Consider the following 26,551-nt stretch of genomic DNA (forward strand, 5'->3'; position numbering starts at 1 on the left):
TTTTGCTTTTTTGTGTGCTGTATTTTCACTTCCCTTTGTTTCGGCTCTGTAAAACCTTCATAGTATTACAGTACAGTTCCATCTGCACATCCCAATCATCTCAAGCCCTTTTTGTGCATGACTTGTGTGTCCAGATAAGAGGAAGTGCTCTGATAAAGAGTTCCGCTGCACTGATGGAAGTTGCATCGCAGAACACTGGTACTGTGATGGAGACACAGACTGCAAAGATGGAACTGATGAAGAGAACTGCCGTAAGTTGACTGAGTTTCTTAGTGCATGTCATCCATCGGTTCATCCATTCATTAAAGAATCTCCTAACTGATGAAGCTCACAAGAAATTTTTCCACTCTTGAACAACTATCTATCCCAAATGCTTGGATCCCAATGATTGCTGCTTGAAACTGTATTTATTTCTGTTATATTTGTTTTGTCTTTATTTTATTGATTGCAAATAACTGTGTAGAGGGATTTGTTGGACTGTTTCAGGGTGAATGTGTGTGGGTGGGTTTGTAACTCATGTTACATAATTTCTCTCTCCAGCATCTGATGTGATGACAGCCACATGCAGTGTTGAGGAGTTTCAGTGTGCATATGGCCGTTGCATTCTGGACATCTACCACTGTGATGGAGATGACGACTGCGGTGACTGGTCTGATGAGTCTGACTGTTGTGAGGATCATTCATTCTTTCTTACCCTGTTATAATGTCTGTTTTAAATGACATTTTTTTTTATCTCTCAACTCACAATCATTAGAAATAATTCAAATTTTCCCCTGTGAAAAATAAATATTTTAATAAATATTTAAGTGAAAACTGAATTTAATGTTTCCAGACACACGTATGTATGATAATTACAATTAAATGAAATGTATTGTAGTTTACATATATATAAAATGCACTTAGCTGCTTTTCTGACCCACCTAAAGTAGGACTTTGAGATATTATCTAATTATTCACCCTCAAGCCTTATTCACCCTCAAGTATAATGTGACTGTCTTCTTTCAGCCAAACACAACCGGAGTTATAGTAAAAAATATTCTGCCACTTCCAAGCTTTTTAAATGGGAGTGAGTAGAGCTCAAAAAAGCACATCAGTCATAAAAGTAATCCATACGCCAGTTCAGAGGTCATTCTTCTGCCGGAACTAGACTCGGGTATGGCCATTACCAGAAGCCAGTGATTATAGATGTGTTAGAAATGTATAAATTATAAATGTTACAAAAACACATTGCTTAGCTTCAGAAACCCGCTGGAGTTGTATGGATTACTTTTATGATGGATGGATGGATGCGCTTTTTTGAGCTTCAAAATCTCAGATGCTATTCGCTCCCATTATAAAGCTTGGAAGAGCTATTTTTGAATATAACTCAGATTGTGTTTGGCTAAAAGAAGAATATGTGAGTAATGTGAATAAATGATGGCATCATTTAAATGTTTGGGTGAACTATCCCTTTAATACATCTGTATTTGTAAGTTAAATTTGCTTCTTTAAAGTGTGGCAAAATATATAATATACTATACAAAAAAACAACAACAACAACAAAAAAACATCAATACACATCATATAATTTGCTGTACATGGTTTGAGTTTAATGAAATTAAAAAAAGAAACTGGCACAACATTAAACTCCAGAAGTTTAATGACATTAAACTGTCAATAACTCTACATGCATTTACAGTCATTAGAATTGTTTTATGCTAATATAATTGAAATGAAACAACAACCAGTAGATAACCAGTTTTTCTGAATGTGCACTTGTAGTGTTTTACAAATCTTTCTATTTTTTTAAAAACTGCCTCGTAAGTGTACTTAGAGAGCATACTTTCATGACTTAACACATGCTTAACACTCTTTAAGGTTTAGTTCACCCAAAAATGAAATTGATGTCATTAATGACTCACCCTAATGTTCTTCCACACCAGTAAGACCTCCGTTCATCTTAGGAACACAGTTGAAGATATTTTATATTTAGTCCGAGAGCGTATCCAAGTGTATGCACACTTTACTGTTCATGTCCAGAAAGGGAATAAAAACATCATCAAAGTAGTCCATATGTGACATCAGTTAGTTAATTAGAATCTCTCATTTTCTGAAAATCATGAATCAATCAGCTGATTTATAACCGTTCAAATCTTTGTTTGAGGATTGAAACAAACCTGGAAGAGAAGACAATGCTGAATAAAGTCGTAGTTTTTGACAATTTTGGACCAAAATGTATTTTGCTGCTTCAAGAGATTCTAATTAACTAACTGATGTCAAATATGGACTACTTTGATGATGTTTTTATTAGCTTTCTGGACATGGACAGTATAGTGTGCATACACTTTCATTGGAGGTGAAAACTGGTCCTACTGGTGTGGAACAACAGTAGGGCGAGTCATTAATGACATCAATTTCATTTTTGGGTGAACTAACCCTTAAAATACACTTTAAAAAAAAGTACAGTGTAATAATGTAAAATTAAAAGATTTACTTTAAATTTCATTTTAAATAATTGTTTTAATGGTCTTTGCATGCTTTAAAGAAGTACACATATTTTAATAACAAATAACAAACTAAAGCACATGCAAATTACTCACATGTAGTGTGTTATTTTACATCATATTTTAAGTTAATATATTTTAAATGTACTAAATTGTAACTTTAATCATTAAAAAAGTGTAATTACAAATAGGTTTATATTTAAATACATGAAAAAAAGTTTCAGTAACTTTTATATGAGAGTTTTAGGGGTGTGTATATCTAATTTAGTGTGTGTTTGTGTTGTGTGTGAACGCAGCCTCCCACCAACCCTGCCGTTCTGCAGAGTTTATGTGCAGCAGTGGCATGTGTGTAAATGCAGGCTGGAGGTGTGACGGAGAATACGATTGCGATGACCAATCAGATGAAAAGAACTGCAGTGAGTAATTGTAATATTTGTGTGTGTGTGTGTGTGTGTGTGTGTGTGTGTGTGTGTGTGTGTGTGTGTGTGTGTGTGTGTGTGTGTGTGTGTGTAAGTGTGTATTTCAGATCTGTCACATGCCTCTTTCTTTTTTTTCATCAGGCACATCGATGTGCATGGCTGATCAGTTTCGCTGTATGTCTGGTCGATGTGTGCGGTTGTCATGGCGCTGTGATGGAGAAAATGACTGTTCTGATGGCAGTGATGAAGAAGGCTGTGAAAAGACAGGTGAGGAACACATACTTTTTACCTCTTAAAGGCACAGTATGTAAGTTTGGCAGCTAGAGGTCGCTTATGCTGAACAATAACAAAGGCATAGCTTGATGCTGCCATGAATGAGTGTGGAATCATGGGAGTCATCGTCTTCACCTCCACAGCCGATGTAAAGCAGCCGATGGGCTAATGTATTAAAGTTTTATGAAGCAGGGTTGGGCCCAAAGCCTGGGACATTTTACGTTGCAGTTTTTATTATGCTTATATGCCACAGTCAGCCACTGCTGCTCCTTTCGCATTGTTGTGAATGTTTATTTTACAAAAAGTTTAACGTTTTCCGTTTCTAAAGATCATAGAAATAAAAGACATCAAACTTCCCTTACTCCCTACCTACCCGTAAACAGGAGAAAAGAGAATTACAAACATAAATGGCACCCTCCCCTTACAATCCCCAAATTACAAATGAATTAAAGAGAGATATACAAACATACTTAACATACGACATAAAAGTGATTAAGTCAACAAGAATACTTTAGTTCTCTTTCCACTCAAGAACTCACAACAAGTTCCTGAGCTCACTCAATCAGAATCAAAGCGACAGAGTCTGGGCAGACAGGAGGAAGAATTCATCCTGCCAAAAAGGAAGTCTCTCTCTCTCTTTCTCAATCGATCCACTTCTGCTTATATCTCGGCTCCTCCCCTTCATTCTCCAATCGCGTCAAGCATCGTTAGATTGAATGCAGCTGGTCGTTATACCTGTTGGAATGACGAGAGAGAACGAGACAAAGAGAGCAAAACACCCAAGCACATACACAAATGCATGACACTGTAATAAATAAACATACACTTGCCGCTTCCTTCCCTAAACATTGTTAGTTAGATTTGATCACTTAAATTCAGATTGTATTTTATTCTAATGAAATAGCCACAAGTGCTGAATTACTACTTATACAGGTCACTTTATTTGACAAATGAAAATTGTGGGGTAACGCAGTTCTTTTGTGAACTTTGAGCTATATAACCATGATTCGTTTTCTGTTGATAAAGGTATCTATAAAGTTGCTCCCCTGTCTAAAAAGACACTTTATACATTAAAGCATCTTTAGTGTTGCCATGGTTTCTACGGAAGTAAAAAATATATATTTTTTTAAATCAAGGGTAACATGGATATGAATTGTTCCATTACACTGTTTAAATCCAGAAAAATCTGATAGTTTAGCCATTGTTGGAAACATTTGGAAAATTGTAGTTACACAAGTCATCAAAATATAATGTAATATAAATATAATAAACATTGTTCTAGTGTTTTTTGTATATTTTAAACCAGAAATTTTACATAGTGCCTTTTTAAGAGTGCCTTTTTATTTCATAAATATTATTAAATATATCTAAAAAATTACATTGCATTATTTACATTACATTTAAAATGTTAAAGAAAGTATATTATTACTATTCTTCCTATAGAGCAGGGGTGTCCAACCCTGGTCCTGGAGAGCTACCGTCCTGCAGATTTTAGCTCCAACCTGAATCAAACACACCTGAACCAGCTAATCTTGGTGTTCAGGATGATAGATAAATACAGACAGGTGTGTTGGAGCAGTGTTGGAACTGAAATCTGCAGGATGGTAGCTCTCCAGGAGCAGGGTTAGACACCCCTGCTATAGACAATACAAAGATTACTAGGTGTGACTGATCTCTTCAATCATTGTGATGTGATCAGCTCCTTAATTGAGCACGAAGTCCATAAATCTGCCTTAGAATAGATAAATAAAATAAAAGAGATTATATTTTGAAGCATTTAGATTATTTCTAACATCTGGTAATTAATGCAACTACATGCTGTGCTTTGGGGCAACTAAAAGTAATGAGTAGACGTTTTGTTAAAATAAAAAAGGATTAAACATTCACACAATGTGCATAGTTTTGGGTTCTGAAATGGTCTACATTAACAGCATTGTTTTCTTTTTTACATTCCCCTTGTTTCGTAGACACTCCTCCATGCGCGTCAGATCAGTTCCTGTGTGAGAATGGCCGCTGTATTGGTCAGCGTAAGGTTTGTAATGACATCAAAGACTGTGAAGATGGGACTGATGAACATCCATTCCAGGACTGCCGTGAGTCTACAAAATGCACTACTGCATGCAGACGCATGTGAAATCTTACACCGAAAATCTTACATTCCCTCCTCTTTGTTAACATTCAAATGTTTGCCGGTGTGTGTGTTTCTAGGCACCAAGTCAAGTGATGAAAATTGTAATGTTAACAACGGAGGTTGCTCACAGAAATGCCAGATGTCTCGAGGTCTGGTGCAGTGCACTTGTCACACCGGCTACACATTAACACAGGATGGGAAGACATGCAAAGGTGAGCTATAGACAAGGGGACAAACAAAACAAAGGACAGTTAATTGAGAAGACAGCAGAAAAGAAAGTTAAAGGTGCCCTAGAATGAGTTGAAACGATATGATAAATTGTTCTTTGATATCTAAATAGAGGGTATGTGGCTTATTTAAGGTAAACAATTGTCCATTTACAACCCTAGAAATTGTCCCTAGGATGTAATGCTCTGTTTTTGCCTTATTTGGAAGGTTTTGAATATTAATGCAGAGTTCTGCTCTGATTGGCTGTTTCACTCAACTGCTGCTCAATGACAGCTAACACATCTATACCATCCGTCATGGCAATGATTTTACAATGATAGCTTCTCTACTGTGAATCACGAACTGAACTGGGTAGTGCGTAAATATGTTGTTTGTACAGTAACGTTACAGTTTAACAGTAGAGTACTGATTTAAAAGTCGATTTATTTAGCCAAACAAAGTAATGTAGAGGCCACTCAAAATAGTCAGTGTCATGTTTACTACTCATCCACTGCATAATACTAATCATAATTCCGTTCTCAAAAATGTATATTTATTTAACAAATTGACTAGAAGCCTTGTCAAATGACTATTGTTTCAACTTAGATGGTGAAGAAGTTGACGTTAGCTACAAGGCTCGAGTGAGTGATCTGTAAGCAACTAAACCGTAGTTAACGTAGTTAGCTTCTGAGTTATGTGTTAATGATGAAATATAGGCTAATTTAGATTTCAATCCGTTAAAAGGGATCAACATACGTATCTACTGTTGTATTTTATGACAACACTGGTAGGAAATAATATTAACCTTTCTCATTTGACAAACTGTTGTGTGTGCTACTTGGAGTTTCCAATTGTTACTTTAGCATCTTGCATTAGATCTAGACAACACGGGATATTATCGTAATGTTGTCTTACTAAGAATCTTTCAATTTAATCCGAAATGGGTTCGACAGTCAATAAGTGGATAAAATCACCACTTACTGCTTGCAGGAATACGGTTGAAATCGGCCCTTTCTTCAGTATCAGACGCTGAGCGAATCCTGCTATATTGCCCCAGGTTAGAAAAACTCTCCGTGGTGAAATAAGCCGAGCAAACAAACAAGTTTGATTTACTTTGTTGCGGTATCCGATTGTACACAAACATCAACCATGACTGTTGACATTGTTTATCTGTGGGAAGGCTATGAAAAGTCCTCACATCCCCTGCACAGCCTGGATGATGACATTTGTGTCCATGAGAGCTGCCGTTTTCGCTATGCTCGCGTGACACTTGTTTATCTGCTGAACTCCCGACGGCCTAGTTCCGCCTGAAAATGAACATGGGCTGACATGCAAGTGTTGGGGTCGTACATATTAAGGATCTCTGCGATTGCGTCGTTGAAAATTGTTTTTCTGTGGTGTTTTTCACAAACAAGATTAAAATAAGAAGGAGGAGGCAATGGTGTTTGAGACTCACTGTATGTGATGTCCATGTACTGAACTCTTTTCATTTCACTATGACGAGGTTCATTCACTCTTTCATTCTAGGGCTCCTTTAATAGCAAGGGGATTTAAACTTTTGAATTTCTGTTATAGGATTTTCTGTTATATTCTAAGGGGAAAAGGTAAATATCTAAGGGTGCTTTCAGACCTAAACGTTTGTTTCGAAACCAGGTGTTTATTCTCCCTTGGGTCGGTTTGTTTAGACATATGTGAATGCTGCAATCACGCTCGGATCCACATCGATTGCAAACAAACTCGGGGGCAGCTCGTTTGAAGTGTGAAAGCAAACTGAACCAACGGGACCAAATGGTATAATTCATATTGGGAAATGTGCTATATAAATAGCAGCCTGTCTGCTTTTGAGCACATTGAGGACATTAGTTATACTCACATGTGATTTTGGTATGCTTTGAAAGGTTGCCTTGTGAAATCAAACCGAACCAAGAAGAAAATGCAACATAGTAACAAATCAAGTCCCTGTTTTGGAACAAAACAAACAATCTATAGGTGTGTAAACACCCTAAAATATTTTGGCTCTTTGGCTCTGTTTACACCTGATAAGGTGGCAAGTCGGCGACACTCAATACAGGTGTAAACGGGTTCTTCACATTTGATGTGAAGAAAACACATTTGACCGGAATAGCGTAAACACTCATGTGGTTTAATGCATTCAAACAGCCATAATAGAGCACCGATTCTCCACCTACTGACTTAATGCATGAACATTATGAGAAGCACACTTGCCAGACAGGATTTAAACTTTGTCAGCTGGAGACCCAAATTTGATTTGAAGATGAAAAATGTACCAAGTACAATGTTCTTTCACCATTCCTAATTTTGAACACAGCTTTCACTGGTGTCTTGTGTCTGTTAGAGCAGAAACAAAAGCTGCTGCTCTCTTGTGTTTTTGTCATCTCCAGGCACGTTTATAATTTAGTTGTGCAAGCCTAATTTGTCCATTAGAAGGAAAAATCTGAAAAACTCATACATTTACCTGCCCATACACCCTCCCCTTAAAGAAATCAGGAAAAAAGTGGACAAAAGAAACACCAGGTGTAAACGGGTATATTGTACACATTTGTACACTTTATTTACATTGTTTTTGATAGATTTCTCCAAGTGTCTTGGAGATGTTGCCACAGTTCTTATAGATGTAGTCTATCTCAGTTATTTTCTGTTTCTTCATCTAATCCCAGACAGACTGGATGGTAATGAGAGCAGATCTCATTGTGGAGCACACAGTCTGTTGTCGTACTCCTTGTGCATACAAAAATGAATGGCAAAAGAACAATGTTTGGCAAACTAAAGCAAAAGATACCCTTGTTAAAAAAAATATTGTAGTTTAGCAAAAAATGTAATGTATTTAAATATATTTGTAATTATGCATTTGTAATGAAGTTGAAACAAAGTAAAAAAACATTTTTTTTGTAACTAATGTGTTTTAATGAGAACTGTAAATATCTGAACATATCTTTATGTACACTTAAGTGGCCTTTTGTTTCATTAATATTATATTACCTCCAAGTACATTGTTTTTTTCTTCTTCTTTTTGTTTTCTTCAAAACAAAACTCATTTAATACAATTGAGCGCTCTTCTTTCTGACACCTTTATTTTTATAGTGCTGTATACAACTCAGATTGTTTAAAAGCAGCATTACAGCGATAAACAGGTTATTTATTCAAGGGTAAAAATAACTTTTTGGTGAAGAATCTAGTATGTATAAGACTTCTGCACAGTACATCAACTCCTAAAAATAATGAACGTATGTGTGTAGGTGTGTTAGTTTCAGATATAGTACAGTACAATATCACTTTACTTTATTTATGCCCCAAAAGGGCAATTGTTTTTGCAGCAAGGCCAGTAAACAAAACGATTTATAACAAACATTAGAAACACCATTAAAAATGCCACCATTGGACTTCCGGTGATGGCGGAAGTAAGGCGTGGTAGAGTAAGGCGTGGTTCATGGAGCTCTCCTCAATAAAGACTCTTAATAGTACTTTCTTTTAAAATAATAATGTTGCATCTCAAACATTCCAATTAATATGCCGAATCCAAAGAAAACGGGCAAAAAGAGGTTGCCCAAGGCTCACTGAAAATGAGTTTCAATCGATCTTCTCAAAATGTTCATTACAAATGTATTGAGAGCGCTGGCTTGAGCTCCATGAGCCACGTGGCAGCACGCGCCGCAGGGAGATGAACGCACGTCGCCACTCTGTTATTTCAATGACTCTGGCTTTAATCGTTATGCCACATTAAGTGCGCCAAAACGCTATTTATTGTTTGAATTTCGTATTAAAACTTTACAAATTTGGCATGAGATTTATTTGGCCAGAATGAGAGCGTTAAAAAAAAAAAGCGTGTGCCTCACGCAAAATGCACGACAGTTGGCAAATGTTGTCTTCTCCATGTAGTTTTGTGTTGCAGCCACAGGAGACTGAGACGAGACCTGTGCTTGAGCAACAGCAGCGCAAACTTTTTCGGAATATTCTGAAGGCATAACAGCAGAATATTCTCTCGTGATGAAAAAGTAGAGATGATTTTTGATGAAAATGAAGACAGATTTTATCTTAGTTTTTATTTTAATGCAAAACATTTAAGTCTCGTCCTTTTTGTCAACAATAATGCATGTTAATTTAGTCTTGGCCAACAAAACAAAATGGCGTGAAGTTGATCGTTTAGTCACTGGCTTAATTCACTGATTCATCACTACGGCCAGCGGCGGGACTGACAGTATTAAATGATTTAGAAAGAAAGTCTCTGTGAACTTGAATGATTAGCTGCACATCAGAAATTACTGATCCCAGATTAATGAACACTGTTACTCACTGTTTGTGGTTGTGCTGTTGAATCCATATGGTAAAGCCTGTGTTGACAACGCGGCTGATGAACTGAATCCATTCTCTACTAATTCTCTGGGCGAGCAAAGCAGAGGAAGGGGAGGAAACCTTTCCTGCTATGACGTCATAACAGGAGAATTCAATATCAACTCGTCTGAGCTCTCATTTTCTTAAAGGCAGAGAAAGCCAGAACTCGGTTTGCACCGATCAAAATGTCTAGCCACTTGGGGACAGTATTCAGGCTAGGGGAATTCATATTAATGTTGAAAAACCTCATAAAATGAACATTTCATGCCATGGGACCTTTAATATTATACACAGAGTTTATTATGCACCTGAAAGATGATACAATATTAGTGGTTCATACTTAGACAGTTGTCCTAGATGTAAAACAGAGGTTGGTACATTATTGCATACGTTTTGGACCTGCTTGGAACTTGAAACCTATTGGGAAAATACAGTACAAACTATTGATAAGATTATTAATGTTAAGCTTTGATTTGTTCTGAGATGTATGCTATTGGGAGATGAATCGGTCCTCCAACTTGATCAAAGGAACAATTTACGTTTTGTTAAGATGGCTCTGAAAGCAGCAAAGAAATGTATAGCTATACAATGGAAATTAGAAGAACCACCTAGTCAAGTTGTATGGCTTAGAGAACGCTTTTTGGAGTGTTCTGTCTATTGAGGTGTGGGACAGGGGTGGTTAGTAAAGATTATCTACTTGTATACTGAATGCATTCTGTAAATTGTTCATGTGAAAATGATAAATATATTGATTAAAAAAAGTGCCACCATTTTTTAAAAATAACACAACAGAAAATGCAATACACAACAGAAAAGAAATCTACGACAACATCCACAGGCAACATTTCTACTTCCTACTACACCCTGCTCCACTCATACCCAAATTTAACAGAGAAATAGCAGTGGGAATGAACCAGTGTCTATACCTGTTACTCCTAACAGAGTAGAACCTGAACCGAGATCCTGAGGGCAAAAGCTGAAACTCAGAAAATAGAGGGTGGGAAGGAACTGTAAAAATAGATCAAGCTTTCCTCGCTGCCTAATAATTATACAGTTTTAGGGGAACCTAAAACCTTGCTACTGGCATTAACTATTTTTAAAAGTAATGTTAGAAATTGTAATGTAGAAAGTTCTAAGCTGCACTGTCTTGCAGTCAATCTATCTGTGCTTGAATCAACATGTTACTATAACTAAAGGAGAAACTAACTAAATAAATGTTTCTGTCCTGCTTCTGTGTCTAAACCTAGATGTGGATGAGTGTGCGGATGAAGGTTATTGTAGTCAAGGCTGTACCAACATAGAAGGAGGATTCCACTGCTGGTGTGTTCAAGGTTATGAGCTTCGACCTGACAAACGCAGTTGCAAGGCTTTGGGTGAGGCTGAATATGTATAGTAAAAGCAGCAAAACATTGGTGGTTTGGAAAAGAGATGTCCAATTTAATAGTAATTTTCATGTTTTCTATTCCAGGTCCAGAACCGGTTCTGTTGTTTGCAAATCGGATTGACATCCGACAGGTTCTACCGCACCGCTCTGAGTACACTTTGTTACTCAATAATCTGGAAAATGCCATAGCGTTGGACTTTCATCATAACAAAGAGCTGGTATTCTGGTCAGATGTCACACTGGACCGTATCATGAGAGCCAGCCTCAACGGTAGCAATGTGGAGGAGGTCGTGTCCACGGGTCTTGAGAGCCCAGGTGAGCAGTAAATATTTGATCAGTTTAGCCAGCCTTTTTTACAGTATGTTCCTCAAATGCATCGCTGCCATTTTAGGACTCTTACTTACTATGCACTATACACCACCCTGCAAAAAGTCATAACCTGCAGTTGTTACTTTAAAAGTTCTGCTTGATTTAACCCATATGTAGTTTTGGTGTTATAAAGTTATGTATGTACTGTAGGTTGATTCAGCCACATTACATAATTTTTTGTCTTGATGTTACAGAATTTTTACAGAACAATTTAATTGAATGGTTGTAAGTTAAACATTCTAATTTATTGTTTTAATTCTAATTTAATTAAACATTTTAAGTTGCAAGCATTATTTTGATGGCTTGTGTTGACACTAATGTCGGTTTATTACAGCAACCTAATAGGTGAACAAGATTTCACATCTTTTGTTGATCTTGGAACAACATTCCAATCAACCAATCGGATTTGGATGTCAAGTTTAGGTTTACAGACAGATTTAGGAGCTTCTACATCAGTATACATCCCCCTATCATTTCCCTTTTATTTTAGAGATAAGTTATGAGTAGGGGTAGAGAGAGGTTCATGTGAAGTTCACTGAAGTTGTGTCAAATCGTCTTGATATATGTGAAAACTGGGCAGTAGAAATGATAGTTCTCAGGACTGGATATGGGGAGTAAATGTTGAAATTAACATTTTTTGTTTTTTTGTTTTAGTAAAAAGAAAGTATAAGAGTTTAATGCTCTTATAGTTGACATTCAAAAGTGTTTCTGTTGAAGTTTTTGTGGTTATCTTTGTGCTGAATAATACAGCTTGTGATTATGGTTATGATAGATGATAGATTTGGAGATATTGACCAGTAATGTATGTCTGTTTCATTAAAATTACAATTAGTTGGAAAAGTTTAATTCATTAAATTAATTAAAACAACTACAAATAATTAAATATATTTTACATATTTTAACTCCAGTTTTCTTTTATTTTTTTATTTTTTACAGTGTATCCTGTTAAGGTTCACATTTAATCAAATAAATAATGGAGTATTTGGAGATACAACAAAGCACAAAATCTCCCATTACACCCAAGACACAGTCACAGTGTAATTAAGAGATTTATATTGCAGGGTAGACAGCTGCGTTGATTATAATAGGACTGCAGATACTAAACTACAACTACAATACACTGTCTAAAGCATTTAGTGACAATTTTATTGATTGATAATGGAATAATTCCAGTATTATGTTGCTCGCTTTGTGTATAATTAGTTCAAAATATAAAAAATAGTTTCGTTCTTCATGCTGTTTAGAGAACCAATGTGATTTTTGTCAGTTTAGGCAATTTCTTGATTAACAAATGTATAAAACAACAATAAAGTAAACAGTCATTGGCTTTTTTTAAATATATTTTTTTAGCCTAGATGAAGAAAAACTTCTCTAAATAAAAGCTTTTGTTAAACAAAAGTACAAAGACAAAAAATATCAAGGACAATAATCAGCAATTGTTTTTATAGTTGTGCAGTACTGATACACTGCCTAAAATATTATATTCATTTTAATATCATATAATTATTTTTTATAACTTAAGTGACATTTCCTTTTTTTTCTTCAAGATTTTGATGTTCTGATATTCCCTAATTTGATGCTCAGTTTGATTCTCAGAAGAAATAATACATAACATTTGAATAATAGTTTTTATTAATATTCCAATATCTTAGGTGGTCTGGCCATAGACTGGATTCAAAATAAGCTCTACTGGACTGACTCAGGAACGTCTCGTATTGAAGTGGCCAATCTGGATGGCACACACCGTAAAGTGCTTTTATGGCAAAGAATGGAGAAACCCCGTGCCATTGCTCTGCACCCCATTGAAGGGTAAATATTCAGACTCTTGTGTCTTACTTCACATATAATGTAAAGTACAATTTGCAAATAATGCTGGATCCTTCAAAAGGATATTCATCACAAGCTTTGCACAATAAATACGCAAATGTTTCTTAACACACTTAAGTACACTTTTAAAAAGTACAATATTTTATCATGCTTTAAATATTTACTTATTTTGAAGTGTTGACTAACAAATCACGTGAAGTACTTGATTATGAGTTGAAATGTAGTTTAATATTACATTTGATGTTAATGCATAAATGTAGTATATACATAGTATATACATAATACATACACGATTCAATCAAAATGATTTTAGTGTATTTTAGTTTACCATAAATGCTTGTCAGTACATTTAACACTAAACTTTAACCATATATCAAAGACAATAGAAGTAACTACATACATTACATAGAAATTATATTAAATTACATATAAAGTCTTACTTAAGTTGCTTCTAATGTTCAGTTAATTGAATTTAATAGAAATGTAAAATTCCATTAAACTTACCTTTTTATTGCAATTAACATGCAATTAAGTGTCTGAAAGCTCTACGTTTTACTTTTTAAAATTCCTCTAAGTTGTACCTCTTTTTCATCAGACATCAGACACTTTCTTCATGCTGAGACCCTTTTAATTTATCTTTAAATTCTGTACCGTTATTATTTTGTATACTGAAAACTGTCACTGCCTCTTTGTTCTTTTGCACGGGGAGAAATCCCCTCTTGTGACCAGAAGTTGTTGTTCTGTAATAAGCAATGGTAAGCAGAGCGTGAAGCCATTCTGGTGACTTCTGGCTAAACTTCGTAACTAATCACAAAGGCTGTGCAAAACTTTTTTTCAGAGATTGTCACAAGGCTTGAGTTGCAGCCGCCGCTCATCATGGCTCTTTGTCATGGAGGACAAAGGGGTTTACGAAATCTGGCTTGAATTCTCCAACCAAATTTAGCCCTTGTTGTGACTGGCTTTGTTGTCACTGATTCTTACACACAGATGCATGTAGATCTTGCTGTATTTGAGAAAAGCCAAAGCATTACATCATTTTTCTGAGGGATAAAATGCCTGATAAAAGCTTTAAAGGATAAGGATTATTTGTAGGGTGACATTTATTGGAATTTGTTTCAGTCCTTACAAAAAAATCACACTTTTTATGATTCTGTCACTAGTTTTTCTTAAAAAGCACTTTTTGTTTTAGGCCTTATGGTAAAAACCTATAAACAGTAATTCCTGTAAATTGCATAAAGTCAAAATTGAGTTGGAAAAATATGTTTCCAATGTTATGCCATTATCAAAAAGGACATTTATTGCTTGCTTCATTGGTATTAAATTAATTCAGATTAAACAATGTTTTTAACATCACTTATGCTCTGTCTTTAGGAAGATTTACTGGACTGACTGGGGAAATATGCCACGCATTGAATATGCCAACATGGATGGCTCTAATCGTAAAATCATTGCTGATACACACCTATTCTGGCCCAATGGACTTACCATTGACTATGCCAGTCACCGCATGTACTGGGTGGATGCCAAACACCACGTCATTGAAAGAGCTGACCTGGATGGAAAGAATAGAAAAGCTGTCATTAGCCAAGGTAAAAAAAACAAAAAAACCTTTTCCAGATAAATCTCTTATAGAGTGGTAAACATGGGGCTTGGTTTCACAATTAACGTTGTATGTTTTTGAAAAAAGTCTCTTATGCTCACCAAGGTTCCATTTATTGGATCAAAAATCCAGTAAAAGCTGTAATATTGTAAAATATTATCACATTTTAAAATAACTTTTTCTATAGGAATATATTTTAATATGCCGTTTATTTATTTTATTGTAAAGCAGATTATTATTTTTTTAGCATCATTGCTCCAGTCTTCAGTGTCACATGATCCTTTAGAAATCATTCTTATATGCTGATTTGATGCTTGAGAAACATTTCTTATTTCAATGTCAATGTTGAAAACCGTTTTGCTGCTTTGTATTTATTTTGTGGAAACTGATGCATCTTTTTTTCGGATTCTTTGATGAATCGAAAGATCAAAAGCTTTTATTTGAAATCTTTAGAAATGTTTTGTACATTATAATTGTCTTTGCTGACGCGTCTGGTAATTCTAGGAACTAGCCACCAGGATGGTTCCCGGAGAACTAAAGTTTCACCTAGGAATATTTCCTGGTTGCATTTGCACCGTCAGGAGGAACTCTGAAGTGACTTAAGCTGCTGCGGTTGTTGTTGTGACTTTTATTTTGATGGCGCAGGCGACCTTTTTTGACAGTGCTGAGAATGCCACACAGCTGAGCACACAGTTCTCACAATTCTGTCTTTACTAGTTTATGATCTGTTTAACAGTCCTGTCTAATACGTTAGAAAGTAGACGGTATATGAAAAAGCATTAGCATTTGCTGTGTGGATGATGTCCAGTGTCGCTAGCTTAGCAGAAATACATACTCGTGTTTAGCTTGGTCTTCTAATAAAGTTGCGTCTTTGGCATAAAGGTTGAGGTCCATCTATTACGGTTTTCCATGTTCATAGAGTTACTTTCTGGAGTAAATATATATAGGCTATAAACTAGTGTGTAGACATCTTTTTTTATTTTTTATTGTGGGTTCTGGTTTGGGCCATTCAGCGTACGCTTATGTCACTGGTTGTTCCTATTGTGGTGTGTTAAACCATACTCTATAGTATGAGCTAACTTAGTTCCCCCAAAAGGAGTACTTAGAACTAAAATCATTCCTCGTTTCTGCGGTGCGCCAAGATCCGGGTACTTCCTAGCCTGGATGCGTCTCAGGAAAAAAAATGGCTTTTGGGGGATAAAATGTGTGTTATTTTAGCAAGGTTACCTACTAAAATTCACATTCATGTGTCTATATATCATATAATAGTCGCTTCAACCCGCAGACATGGAAAACAACCCGCAGAAAAAAACGTGGACTTGGCAACCCAGTGCAGTTAAGTTCTGTTGACATTTGACAACTAACGTTATGCGTCGCTTCGCCATAATTAGAGCCCAATGGAGCAGTATCAGACTCGCATTCTGACTAGAATTGAGTATGACCACGTCAGGCTAGATACTTCCGCCAATAGTTCTGAGAACTATGAAAAGGTTCCTTTGGTGCGAAGAGCCCTAATCAATCCTGATGATTTTTGTGTATCAAGTGTATCAGTTTCCACAAACATATTAAGCAGTACAAAGCTTTCCAACATTGATAATAATAAGAACCATTATTAATTATTGAGCTCTAATAAAAATGAATAATAAATCAGATGATTTCTGAAGGATCATGTGATAGATGACGACTGGAGTAATGATGCTGAAAATTCAGCTTTGGCATCACTGGAATAAATTGTGTTTCAAAATTGTAGTGTGTTTTATTTAATATTGTTAGTTTGATTTCACTAAAACCAGACTGATATGATTCAAGTCAGTCTAAACCACTTAGTTGACATTTTAAAAAGAGACTTTAGTTTTCTGATTAAACTTTTAAAGTGCATCTTATGGGCAAATCATTTTAAAACGCACTTTGCTTCAACAAAGCATCAATTCTATTGTTCATTCAGTGTTTCAACAGCTGGACAGATTTACAGATTGTCCTTTAAGAAACTTTGTTAGGCAGCTGTGCTTTTATTATTATTGAGTATTCTGTTCATTTGAGGATAAGCTTGTCTTGTAGATAAATTCAGATGTCTCTCTGATGTGTGATAGAGTGCAACCGATGTTCTTTCTAAATGCAAACTAGAAAGGAGGACTAAGCCTCGGGGTTTGCAGGAACAAAATACCTGTGCACCTGGGAAATGTGGGGGAATATTTAGACCTGAAAACGGAGCTCTAAAAAAAAAAAATTCAGTGCAGATTTGCTTACAGTGGTCATCAATGACAGATTTACTAGGGAGGGAGGCACCAGCATTATAAAAAAATATAAGTGCACACACACAGAGAAAAGATATGCTGACTGGAAAAACAAGATCAAAAGTGAATGATGATTGAGATGACAAGAGAAAGGTACCAGCAAGGTGGGACAGCAGATGTCAGCGGAGCTGGAAACAAAAGAAAAAAGACGGAAAAGGCAAACAAACCTTCTAACTCAAACCTATGCTTGCTTCTCTACAAAGATAAGATCACAAAACAACCCCATGCTGTGTGTGTACACCTGGAGAAGGGTGAAAGGTGCAGAAAAGGCGGCAGATACAGGCAGGGCACGTTACACGCCTATAGTTTGGCAGAGTGCCAAGTTTAAAGAATAAGCTAAAATTGCACACAAGTTAGAGCAGAAGAGCAATGCAGAAAAGAAGAGAAATAACTAAAAATATGCAAGGTTACAAGTATGTAGTAAAAAAAATAGTAGGTTGTAGTGCCAACTTTTTTTGCTGCCATCTCTGATTGTTGCTCGAAGGGAAGAATTCTCCTTTGAATTCAAAGTTTACAGTTTCATGTCTAATTTGATCTTTAAAAAAATCACAATAAACCCTTGTGAAAATGTATAGTTTAGCATACTTATTACAGAAATAATATACTTAAGTGTGAACTCAAGTTTTTTTGGACACTTAATTGCATGTTAATTACAATTAAATAAATATATAATAGTTTAAATCAGTTTAAATGATATGCAATCAGCTGAATTTGAAAGTACGTCTTTGTGTAATTTCATAATCATTTCTATTGTGCTTGAAATAGGGTTAAGCTGAACTGCGCAATGTAATGAAAAGCATTTATGCTAAATTAAAATATATTTTAATGTGATTTCTATTGAAACATAATATTTGTAATCACGGATTTGTAATGAAGTAGCAGTTTAGTACATTTAAAATACAATATACATTTTAGATGTAATATCAATAAACACAATACAGTTATTATAATCAAGTACTTTACATGTGCTTTAGTATGTTAGTGTTGCTAGTATATAAAATGCACTTTAAAGTTCAACTTGATTAATTTGACATTATTATAAAAGTCACAGGTGTGTTTAAAGAGTATTTTAAAACTGCCAGGGTGGCAGTGGCTCAGTGGTTCATGTAGGTTGGCTACAAACTGGAAGGTTGGTGGTTCGATCCCTGATTCCACCTGACCAAGTGTCGAGGTGTCCATGAGCAAGACACCTAACCCCAGCTGCTCCTGATGAGTTGGATGGTGCCATACATGCTGACACCGCCGTCGGTGTATGAATCGGCGAATGTGAGGCAAAATGTAAAGTGCTTTGGATGGCCATAGGTCTGTTAAGCGCTATATAATTGCAGTCATAAAACAGCTTAGAACACAGCTTAGCCAATCAGGGGAAAAAAGTGCCTTAGAGCATCTGTGAGCTAAACAGAATCAAGAATTGTAGAGTGCGTGTAGTGTGTGGGAGAGGGAGAGGGAGAGGGAAAAGGAAAGAGATCTTGTGACGCTCTTCACTCAAGAAAACGCAGCTGCATTGAAAACCATCATTATTTACCCCTGGGTCAGGTTGGACCTGAACTTATGAATGTAACCGTAGAAAGTGTAGACATAAAGCTTGACATTCCATAAAGCCTACTATGTTTCTTACATATGCGGCTATTTACTGTTGTGCAGAACCCAAAAATAATTTGACCAAAAATATAATTTCATCTTGATTTTCACTCTTAAACATAATGAGGATTATAAATCATCTGAGTATATTATTAGAAGACTGTCAACTTTCTGTCTTTTAGGTCTTGAGCTTTGGACTGCAGTCATTAATTATATATTAGGGCTGTCAAAGGAATATGTTAACACGATACAATTTTTTTGTTTAAAACGTTCAAAGTATTTTGCACACTTAAATCAGCATCCATTTTTTTTCCTGGCATTTTTTTTGGCTAGTATGACATTATATGATGCTATCATTCAAGTGCTATTAAACCATTCAAGCATGATAAGGCAGAAAAAATCTAATTTGTCTGTGAAGCTGCTTTCTGTGAACAAACACCAGAGACGTGCACTCGTAATACCGCTTTAGAGTTCTCTTGAAAAGACAACGAGACAAAATTATTTCTAAATTCCCAATATTGGCGAGTATCCTCATAAGCCCAGTCTTAAATGAGTTCAAAAGTGTTAAATGAATGTAAAGAGTTGTGAGAAAATGGGATGCGTGTCATGTGCGTCAGGTCTTAAAGTGACGGAAGCCTAATAAACCTGCTGGTGCCTGTCATTTATGTAAAATCAAAGAACAGAAGACAAAGAGAGAATCACTCACTGCTCTTGACTCAATAACTTTTGTAGCTTTAATAAGGATTAATCTATATTCAGTTTATAATGTATGTGTTTATTGCATAGATACAGAAAAAAATTATTCCATTTCTGTACATTTACTTGTTCGACCAACCTGAAAATCTTAAAGCACTGTTTACAAGGTTACATGGGTCACAAAAAAACAAAGAATTTGTGCAAATCTGGTCCAGTAGAGAAAAACCTTAAAGTTGAGCCCTGATATATTAAACACACAGTTAAATATGTAATTTATTACAATGGGTTTATGAGAAGATTGTTTTAAGTTCACTTAAATTAAAAGTTGGTATATATTTTTCTACAAAATGTTAATCATGATTACAAACTTGCATGTTAGGTTTGATTAATCACGATTAATTACAGGAAAATGTGAATTATTTATTTATTTATTTATTATCAATTGACAGCACTTATATATATAAATGACAGCAGTCCACTCATGATTCCAAACTCTCAACTTTCTTTCCATCTTCCAGGTCTTCCACATCCGTTTGCCATCACGGTGTTTGAAGACAGTCTGTACTGGACCGACTGGCACACCAAGAGTATCAACAGTGCTAACAAGTTCACTGGCAAGAACCAAGAGGTCATCCGAAACAAGCTGCATTTTCCCATGGACATCCACACGCTGCATCCACAGAGGCAACCTGCAGGTCAACCTAACATAAGTCCTTATTACTCATTGTGTAGTAGACAATGATTATATTAAACAATGTTTACAAGCACAAACCGTCTTAAAGTAAATGCAACGTTGGCTCGTTGGTACTCTAAAAACGTACTTATACATACAATTTACTGCATTTTCAGCTGAAATGAACAATTGTGTCTGTAAAATACTAACAATGTTTATTCTTTCACACAAAATGTCATTACAAGGGCAGGTTATCGATTAATAAACACTTATTTTCATCCAATTTCTTGCACAATATTGTGTTATGACATAAAAACACTTATCATAGCGCGTGATTTGTAAACCTTAGCAAACTTGCTATGTATTTGAGTTGTGATACAGAGCACTTGGGTAAGAGTTCCGTGAAACAAGTCACAAGCTAAAAAAAGACAGATATAAGCAAGCTAAAATGGCTTGGTTAATGCATTTTTATTTCCCGTTTGCATCGTTAACACTTTTGGTTCGGTTTAGTGTAGGTGGTAAATTAAACATGATAGAGCATCAAACTTTTTGTGCCACTCACCAGACATTTTATTAATAAACTGGCATGATACATACATCATCAAACATAATAAAACATTGGCAGATTCATATTTTTCTGTTTTGGATAAAACTAATTCATTAATTCATTAATTCATAAAAAAAAACTAGGGCAGATAATTTTGAAAGTGCAATGAAACGTGAAAAAATGTATTATTTTGCAGAAATGTCGCCACTGTCACAATTTTCCAATGTCCTTGGTTTAAGTTAATACAATTCATTTTAAAAGTGTTATTGTTTTGTCTTGTTATTTTTAGGAGGGAGAAATCGCTGTGGGAGCAATAATGGTGGCTGCAGTCACCTGTGTCTTCCAAGCAATAAGACCTACACCTGTGCATGTCCTACAGGCTTTAAAAAGGTGGACCACTATAAATGTGCCCAGAGTAAGTACTGCATGTTTTAGTTATTGATCCTTATTTATGCCACAACCTAAGCCCTCTACCCTGAGGGGACAGTTATGTGAGAAGTGCAATACAAACTTCCAGAAAGTGATCATGTGCATCATTGTATTGATACCACGAGAAGCCTTTCACTCACTGACAGCAGGCTTCTGAAGGGATTACAAGAAGAGAGGTGTAATGTAGATTCACAGATACATTATGGGTAAATACAACAAACTGAATTATAAGTTTAATCAGTAACATGATTCAGAAGTTTTCTCAATTATTGTCTTAATGATGATACGTAATAATGGTTATCGTTTTAACAGTAAAAATAATTTTTAAGTCAAGTCTTTCCTCGCCATTGACGGACATTTCCGTAATTTGTGAGAATTTTTTTTTTTTATAGTGCACTAATATGTACACTTACTTATACGAATACTTATAAATGTTAATAATCAATCTGTCAAATGCAGCTGCTCTTTATCAACTAACCATTCTTTTTTTATATGTAACAAAAATGAATGATAAATGTTATTTAACAAATCCATACTAAATTTGTCATTTTCCTTTCATAATGATCACATTTCTGACTTTGTGAAATAAATGCTTGTCTATACTTATGAAACTTTTCAAATCTGAAGAACTGACAGGAGACCTTTGGTCTTTGATCAGGTCTTGACAAGTTCCTGCTTTTTGCCCGAAGGACGGACATCCGTCGACTCAGCTTTGACACTGAAGACAAGTTGGATGATGTCATTCCACTGGCTGATATTCGAAATGCAGTGGCCCTGGACTGGGACTCCAGTGAGCGATATATATACTGGACTGACGTCACCACTGATTCCATCAACAGAGCAAAATGGGACGGCACCAAACAGGAGGTTAGCAGGAATTTAGCTCGAGACCCAGAAACAGATTTATTGTTTTGTCTATATAAATGCATAATGGTAATAATGAAGCATCCTTTAAAACTGGAAAAAACATTAAAAAAAAGCTTTAGATGGGTAACAGGTAGGTAGATCAGGTACTGTTCTTTGTGGCTGTTCATCATATACTTGCATAAATATAAAACGGTTGTTATTGCATTTCTTATTACACTTCTGATGTGTACAGAAGCTTTCTATTTCAGATAAATGCTGTTCTTTTGAACTTTCTATTAATCAAAGATTAAAAATTGCACAACTGTTTTAAACATTGATGATGATGATGATGATGTTGTTGATAATGATGATGATAGTTTCTTAAGCTGCAAATTAAAATGATTTCTGAAGGATCATGTGTTTTTGAAAGTAGTCTCTTAGTCTCAGTAGATAGTAGTAGATAAATAGTGTTTATTTAATTAAAAGGAACTTCTTTCTGTTGTAATATATTGTAAAATGTCATTTATTCCTGTGACGATACAGATGAATTTTCAGCATCATTACTCCCATATTTAACACCACACAATCTTTCAGAAATCATTCTAATATGCTGATGTGGTGCTAAGGAAACATTATTATTGTTAATGGTAGTGTTAGTTGTGCTGCTTAATGTTTTTTGTTTTTTTTGGAAACAAAAAAATTCTTTGATGAATAATGAATCTTGATGAATGTTATAAAATAAATAAAAAAATCTCAAAAAACAAAAAATAAATAAAAAGCAGCTAAAAATGTTTTGAGCATTGATGATAATAAGAAATTATCTCAGAATGATCTGTGTATCTGAATGTCTGTGGACGTCACTGCTGTTGGAAGTCTAATGTATGAACTTTGCAGATTTTAGTATATAGTATGGAGAGATGTGTGAAATACTGACCCCTGGAGAACAAACTTTATAAAGCAGATGGCTGTCATTTATTTTCATGTAGTTTGACAGATTATATTCAATTTGGTTGCAGGTTGTGGTGGACACAAGTTTGGAAAGCCCTGCTGGCCTAGCTATTGATTGGCTGACACATAAACTGTACTGGACTGATGCAGGTACTAATCTTTTATTGGTTCATCTTTCAGACCAAGTGGATTATGCATACGTTTATATTGATATTTTTCCATATTTTTTGCTTAATAATTATCATTATTAGGGTGAATTCTAATGGTTTTTTTAGGGTTTTTTTCCCAGCTAAACTTAGATATTATTTTTTTCCCAATGTTGTTAAGAAACATTTGATACACACACACATATATCTCTTTTTCATTCATAACACTTTTAGGCACAGACCGGATTGAAGTTTCAAACACAGATGGAAGCATGCGTACAGTTCTGATCTGGGAGAATCTCGATCGTCCCCGGGACATTGTTGTTGACCCAATTGGCGGGTAGGTTAAGAAGGATCTCATCTTGTTTTGTTTCCCACCTAATGAACACATCACCAGAGATCTGAAACCATTCCGCCATAAGGAATCTCTCCATATCCTTCAGTTTCAGAAGTCCTTGCTTATGCTCAAGCAACCATTTTTGTGTTGATTTTGTGGTGTGATTTAGATCCAGGTCTCATTTATTAACCATATGCATTCACAAATTTGTGTGTAAATTCTGCGTACCAAGCAATTTTACACATTAATCAAAGGAGGGTTATATCTGGAGCTGCGATTAAGTTCAACAGCAACAGGCCACGTAAAATCAGAGAGCGGGGTCATCGCATGCTGAGGCACACAGTGCACAGAAGTCCCAACTTTCTGCAGTTAATGGCTACAGACCTCCAGACATAATGTGGCCTTCAGATTAGCTCAAGAACAGTGCATAGAAAGCTTAATGGAATGGGTTTCCATGGCAGAGCAGTAAAGCACACCGCCACTGGACTCTAGAGCAGTGGAGACGTGTTCCCCAGAGTGACGTATCACGCTTCTCTGTCTAGAATTCCAATGGACCATTCTGGGTTTAGTAGTTGCCAGGAGAATGGTACTTGCCTGACTGCATTGTACCCGTGTAAAGTTTGGTGGAGGGGTGATTATGGTGTGTGGTTTTTTTTCAGGGTTTGGGTGAATATGAAAGGAAATTAACTCTTAATGCTTCAGCATACCAAAACATTTTGTATGATTTCATGCTTCCAACTTTGAGGGGACAGTTTGAGGATGGCCCCTTCCTGTTCCAATATGACTGTGCACAAAGCAAGGTCCATAAAGCTGTGGATGAGAGAGTTTGGTGTGGTGTGAGTCCTGACCTTAACCCAATAGAACACTTTTTGGGATGAATTAGAGCAGAGACTGTGAGCCAAGCCTTCTCTTCCAACATCAGTGCCTGACCTCACAAATGCGCTTCCAGAAAATGTTTTCAAAAATTCCCATACATTACAAAAATCATATACAAAAATTCCTATAAACACACTCATAAATCTTGTGGAAAGCCTTGCCAGAACAGTTGAAGCTGTTGTAGCTGCAAAGGGTGGGCCAACTCCATATTAAACCCTACGGATTAAAAATGGGATTTAAAAATTAAAGTCAATAAAGGGGGGGGGGGGGATGCTGTTTCATGCATACTGAGCTTTTTACACTGTTAAAGACTTGGATTCCCATCCTAAACATAGACAAAGTTTCAAAAACTAAGTTGGACTTTTGATAGAGTATTTCTGTTTTAAAAATACTCCTTCCGGTTTCTCACAAGTTTCGGAGAGTTTTTTTCGAGTATGGGTCGGCTTGACGTCGATAGAGCGGAAGGTCCTTGTATGGGCCGTACCGGCTCTTCTCCCGGAAGGGTGTGCGCGCGCGTGACTAGAGCGAGAGAGCAAACGCACGCCCATAAACACTGCTCTCAGGTGCAGATCCAGTCATCCGTGCAACACTTCTGTCACACCGCGCTTCACTTTATTCCTATGGGTGACGTCAAGCGACTTCAACGCTTCAGCACAGCATTCCGGGAAGGCAGCACTGCATTTTAACCGATTTGAACGCAGAAATGACGGGAAGCGGCACAACATCGCTTTAGTCACGTCGCAAAAGTGGATCTCCACAGTCACTGCTGTCACAGGACTTCACAAAATCAACAGTTACCAAAGAAGTGTGTTTTTGACGGAGCGGTCCAATTTGTTTATTGTAAAACCACCCAAACATAAACCTAGCTTTCTCACAAAGCGTGCTTCATCATTCAAATGCGCTAACGGACTCCATTGTTGTTCTATGTATAACGTTACACTAGTCTGACGTGCAAAACCGCTTTGCTTGCTACTGCTAAGGTTTAGTCGCATACAATAGTCCATAAACCAAATCATGTCCTCATAAACTGCGAGTAAACAAACGCAAATGTTGACAGGCCACTAAATACAGTACATACCACAGAGACGGACGTCTTGCTGTTGTTGCTTCTCCTGTTCAATTTATTTCAGCCTCCGGATCATATCTGTATTAGTTGAATCTGGGTAGCGTTTTCTTCTCCACGCTTGAGGACGTCACCGCTTTGTGTGCGCTCGTCATTCTCTAGCTCCGCCCACTCGCTACGCCTCCAGCTACTTGTTTTTTTTCCGGAAAAAGTCGGTACTGCCTATCTTTCTTTTATAAATATAATAAAACTGAAGACTTTTCAGAGAGATGTAGGATGCAAAACTACTCTATAGGTACTCAAGATTGACATGAGATTGACTGAAACTCCCCCCACCCCCGAGAGTAGTACGAGAAGTTTGCATACAAAATGTGTAAAAAAACTAAATAAATAACCCACGTAATTATTAATGAATGAGACCTAATGTCCTGTCATGACAATGTTCAAGCTTCCTGACAGGGTCAATCAGGGGGTTGGTTTAATATCTGCTGGTACTTGATGGAGTCCATGATGCCATGAATCTTAAGTTGTCTAGGGACTACTAGAAAACTACTATAACATCAAAGAAACACCATATATCACAGTTGGCATGAGGTACTTCCATTGATAATGATTGGATAATGAAAATGGCCCTTTTCAACAACAGCGCTATTTTCTTGTATTCATTTCCTGATTTGTGCAACTCAACAGCCTTTTGTCACATTATTACTTTATTGGGTCTTTCCCGTAGTGATGGATGAGTAAAGGAATTTGGCCTGTGCGTGACCTCCTAAGCGTTCAAGGTTTACATTTGATCAGTTCATTCATTCCCTGGGAATCAAACTCATGACCTTGGCATTGTTAGCGCCATGCTCTACAGAAATGCTAAAATGCTTTAATGTACAATGCATTGTACATTTATAATGTATTATATAAAAAAAGAATTTGTAAGTTAAATGCATTATAATTTTTGCAAATTCCTTGTTACATAGGAACTTGGCTGTTTACACTATACTTTCTAAAGGTGTAACAATGAATAGATATGTATTTTAATGTACTATAAGGAACATTTATAGGGAAGAATTAATTGCAT

The 26,551-nt window shown here is 36.1% G+C and overlaps 1 protein-coding gene across 2 annotated transcripts in view; it reads left to right on the forward strand.

The window, feature by feature from the left end:
- lrp4 (low density lipoprotein receptor-related protein 4) overlaps positions 1–26,551 on the forward strand; it is a 132,776-nt gene that overhangs the window by 76,964 nt on the left and 29,261 nt on the right. For both annotated transcript variants that reach the window (XM_067423339.1, XM_067423418.1), the window contains exons 5-19: positions 135–251; positions 541–669; positions 2,780–2,899; positions 3,044–3,169; positions 5,143–5,268; positions 5,384–5,518; positions 11,111–11,236; positions 11,332–11,562; positions 13,269–13,425; positions 14,815–15,032; positions 20,133–20,309; positions 21,124–21,249; positions 21,922–22,130; positions 23,126–23,207; positions 23,438–23,543. In XM_067423339.1, coding sequence (XP_067279440.1) covers positions 135–251; positions 541–669; positions 2,780–2,899; positions 3,044–3,169; positions 5,143–5,268; positions 5,384–5,518; positions 11,111–11,236; positions 11,332–11,562; positions 13,269–13,425; positions 14,815–15,032; positions 20,133–20,309; positions 21,124–21,249; positions 21,922–22,130; positions 23,126–23,207; positions 23,438–23,543 — 2,185 coding nt within the window. The remainder of the gene's footprint in view (positions 1–134; positions 252–540; positions 670–2,779; positions 2,900–3,043; positions 3,170–5,142; positions 5,269–5,383; positions 5,519–11,110; positions 11,237–11,331; positions 11,563–13,268; positions 13,426–14,814; positions 15,033–20,132; positions 20,310–21,123; positions 21,250–21,921; positions 22,131–23,125; positions 23,208–23,437; positions 23,544–26,551) is intronic.

This window comes from Pseudorasbora parva, chromosome 1 (genome assembly GCF_024679245.1).
Source record: "Pseudorasbora parva isolate DD20220531a chromosome 1, ASM2467924v1, whole genome shotgun sequence".
Lineage (NCBI taxonomy): Eukaryota > Metazoa > Chordata > Actinopteri > Cypriniformes > Gobionidae > Pseudorasbora > Pseudorasbora parva.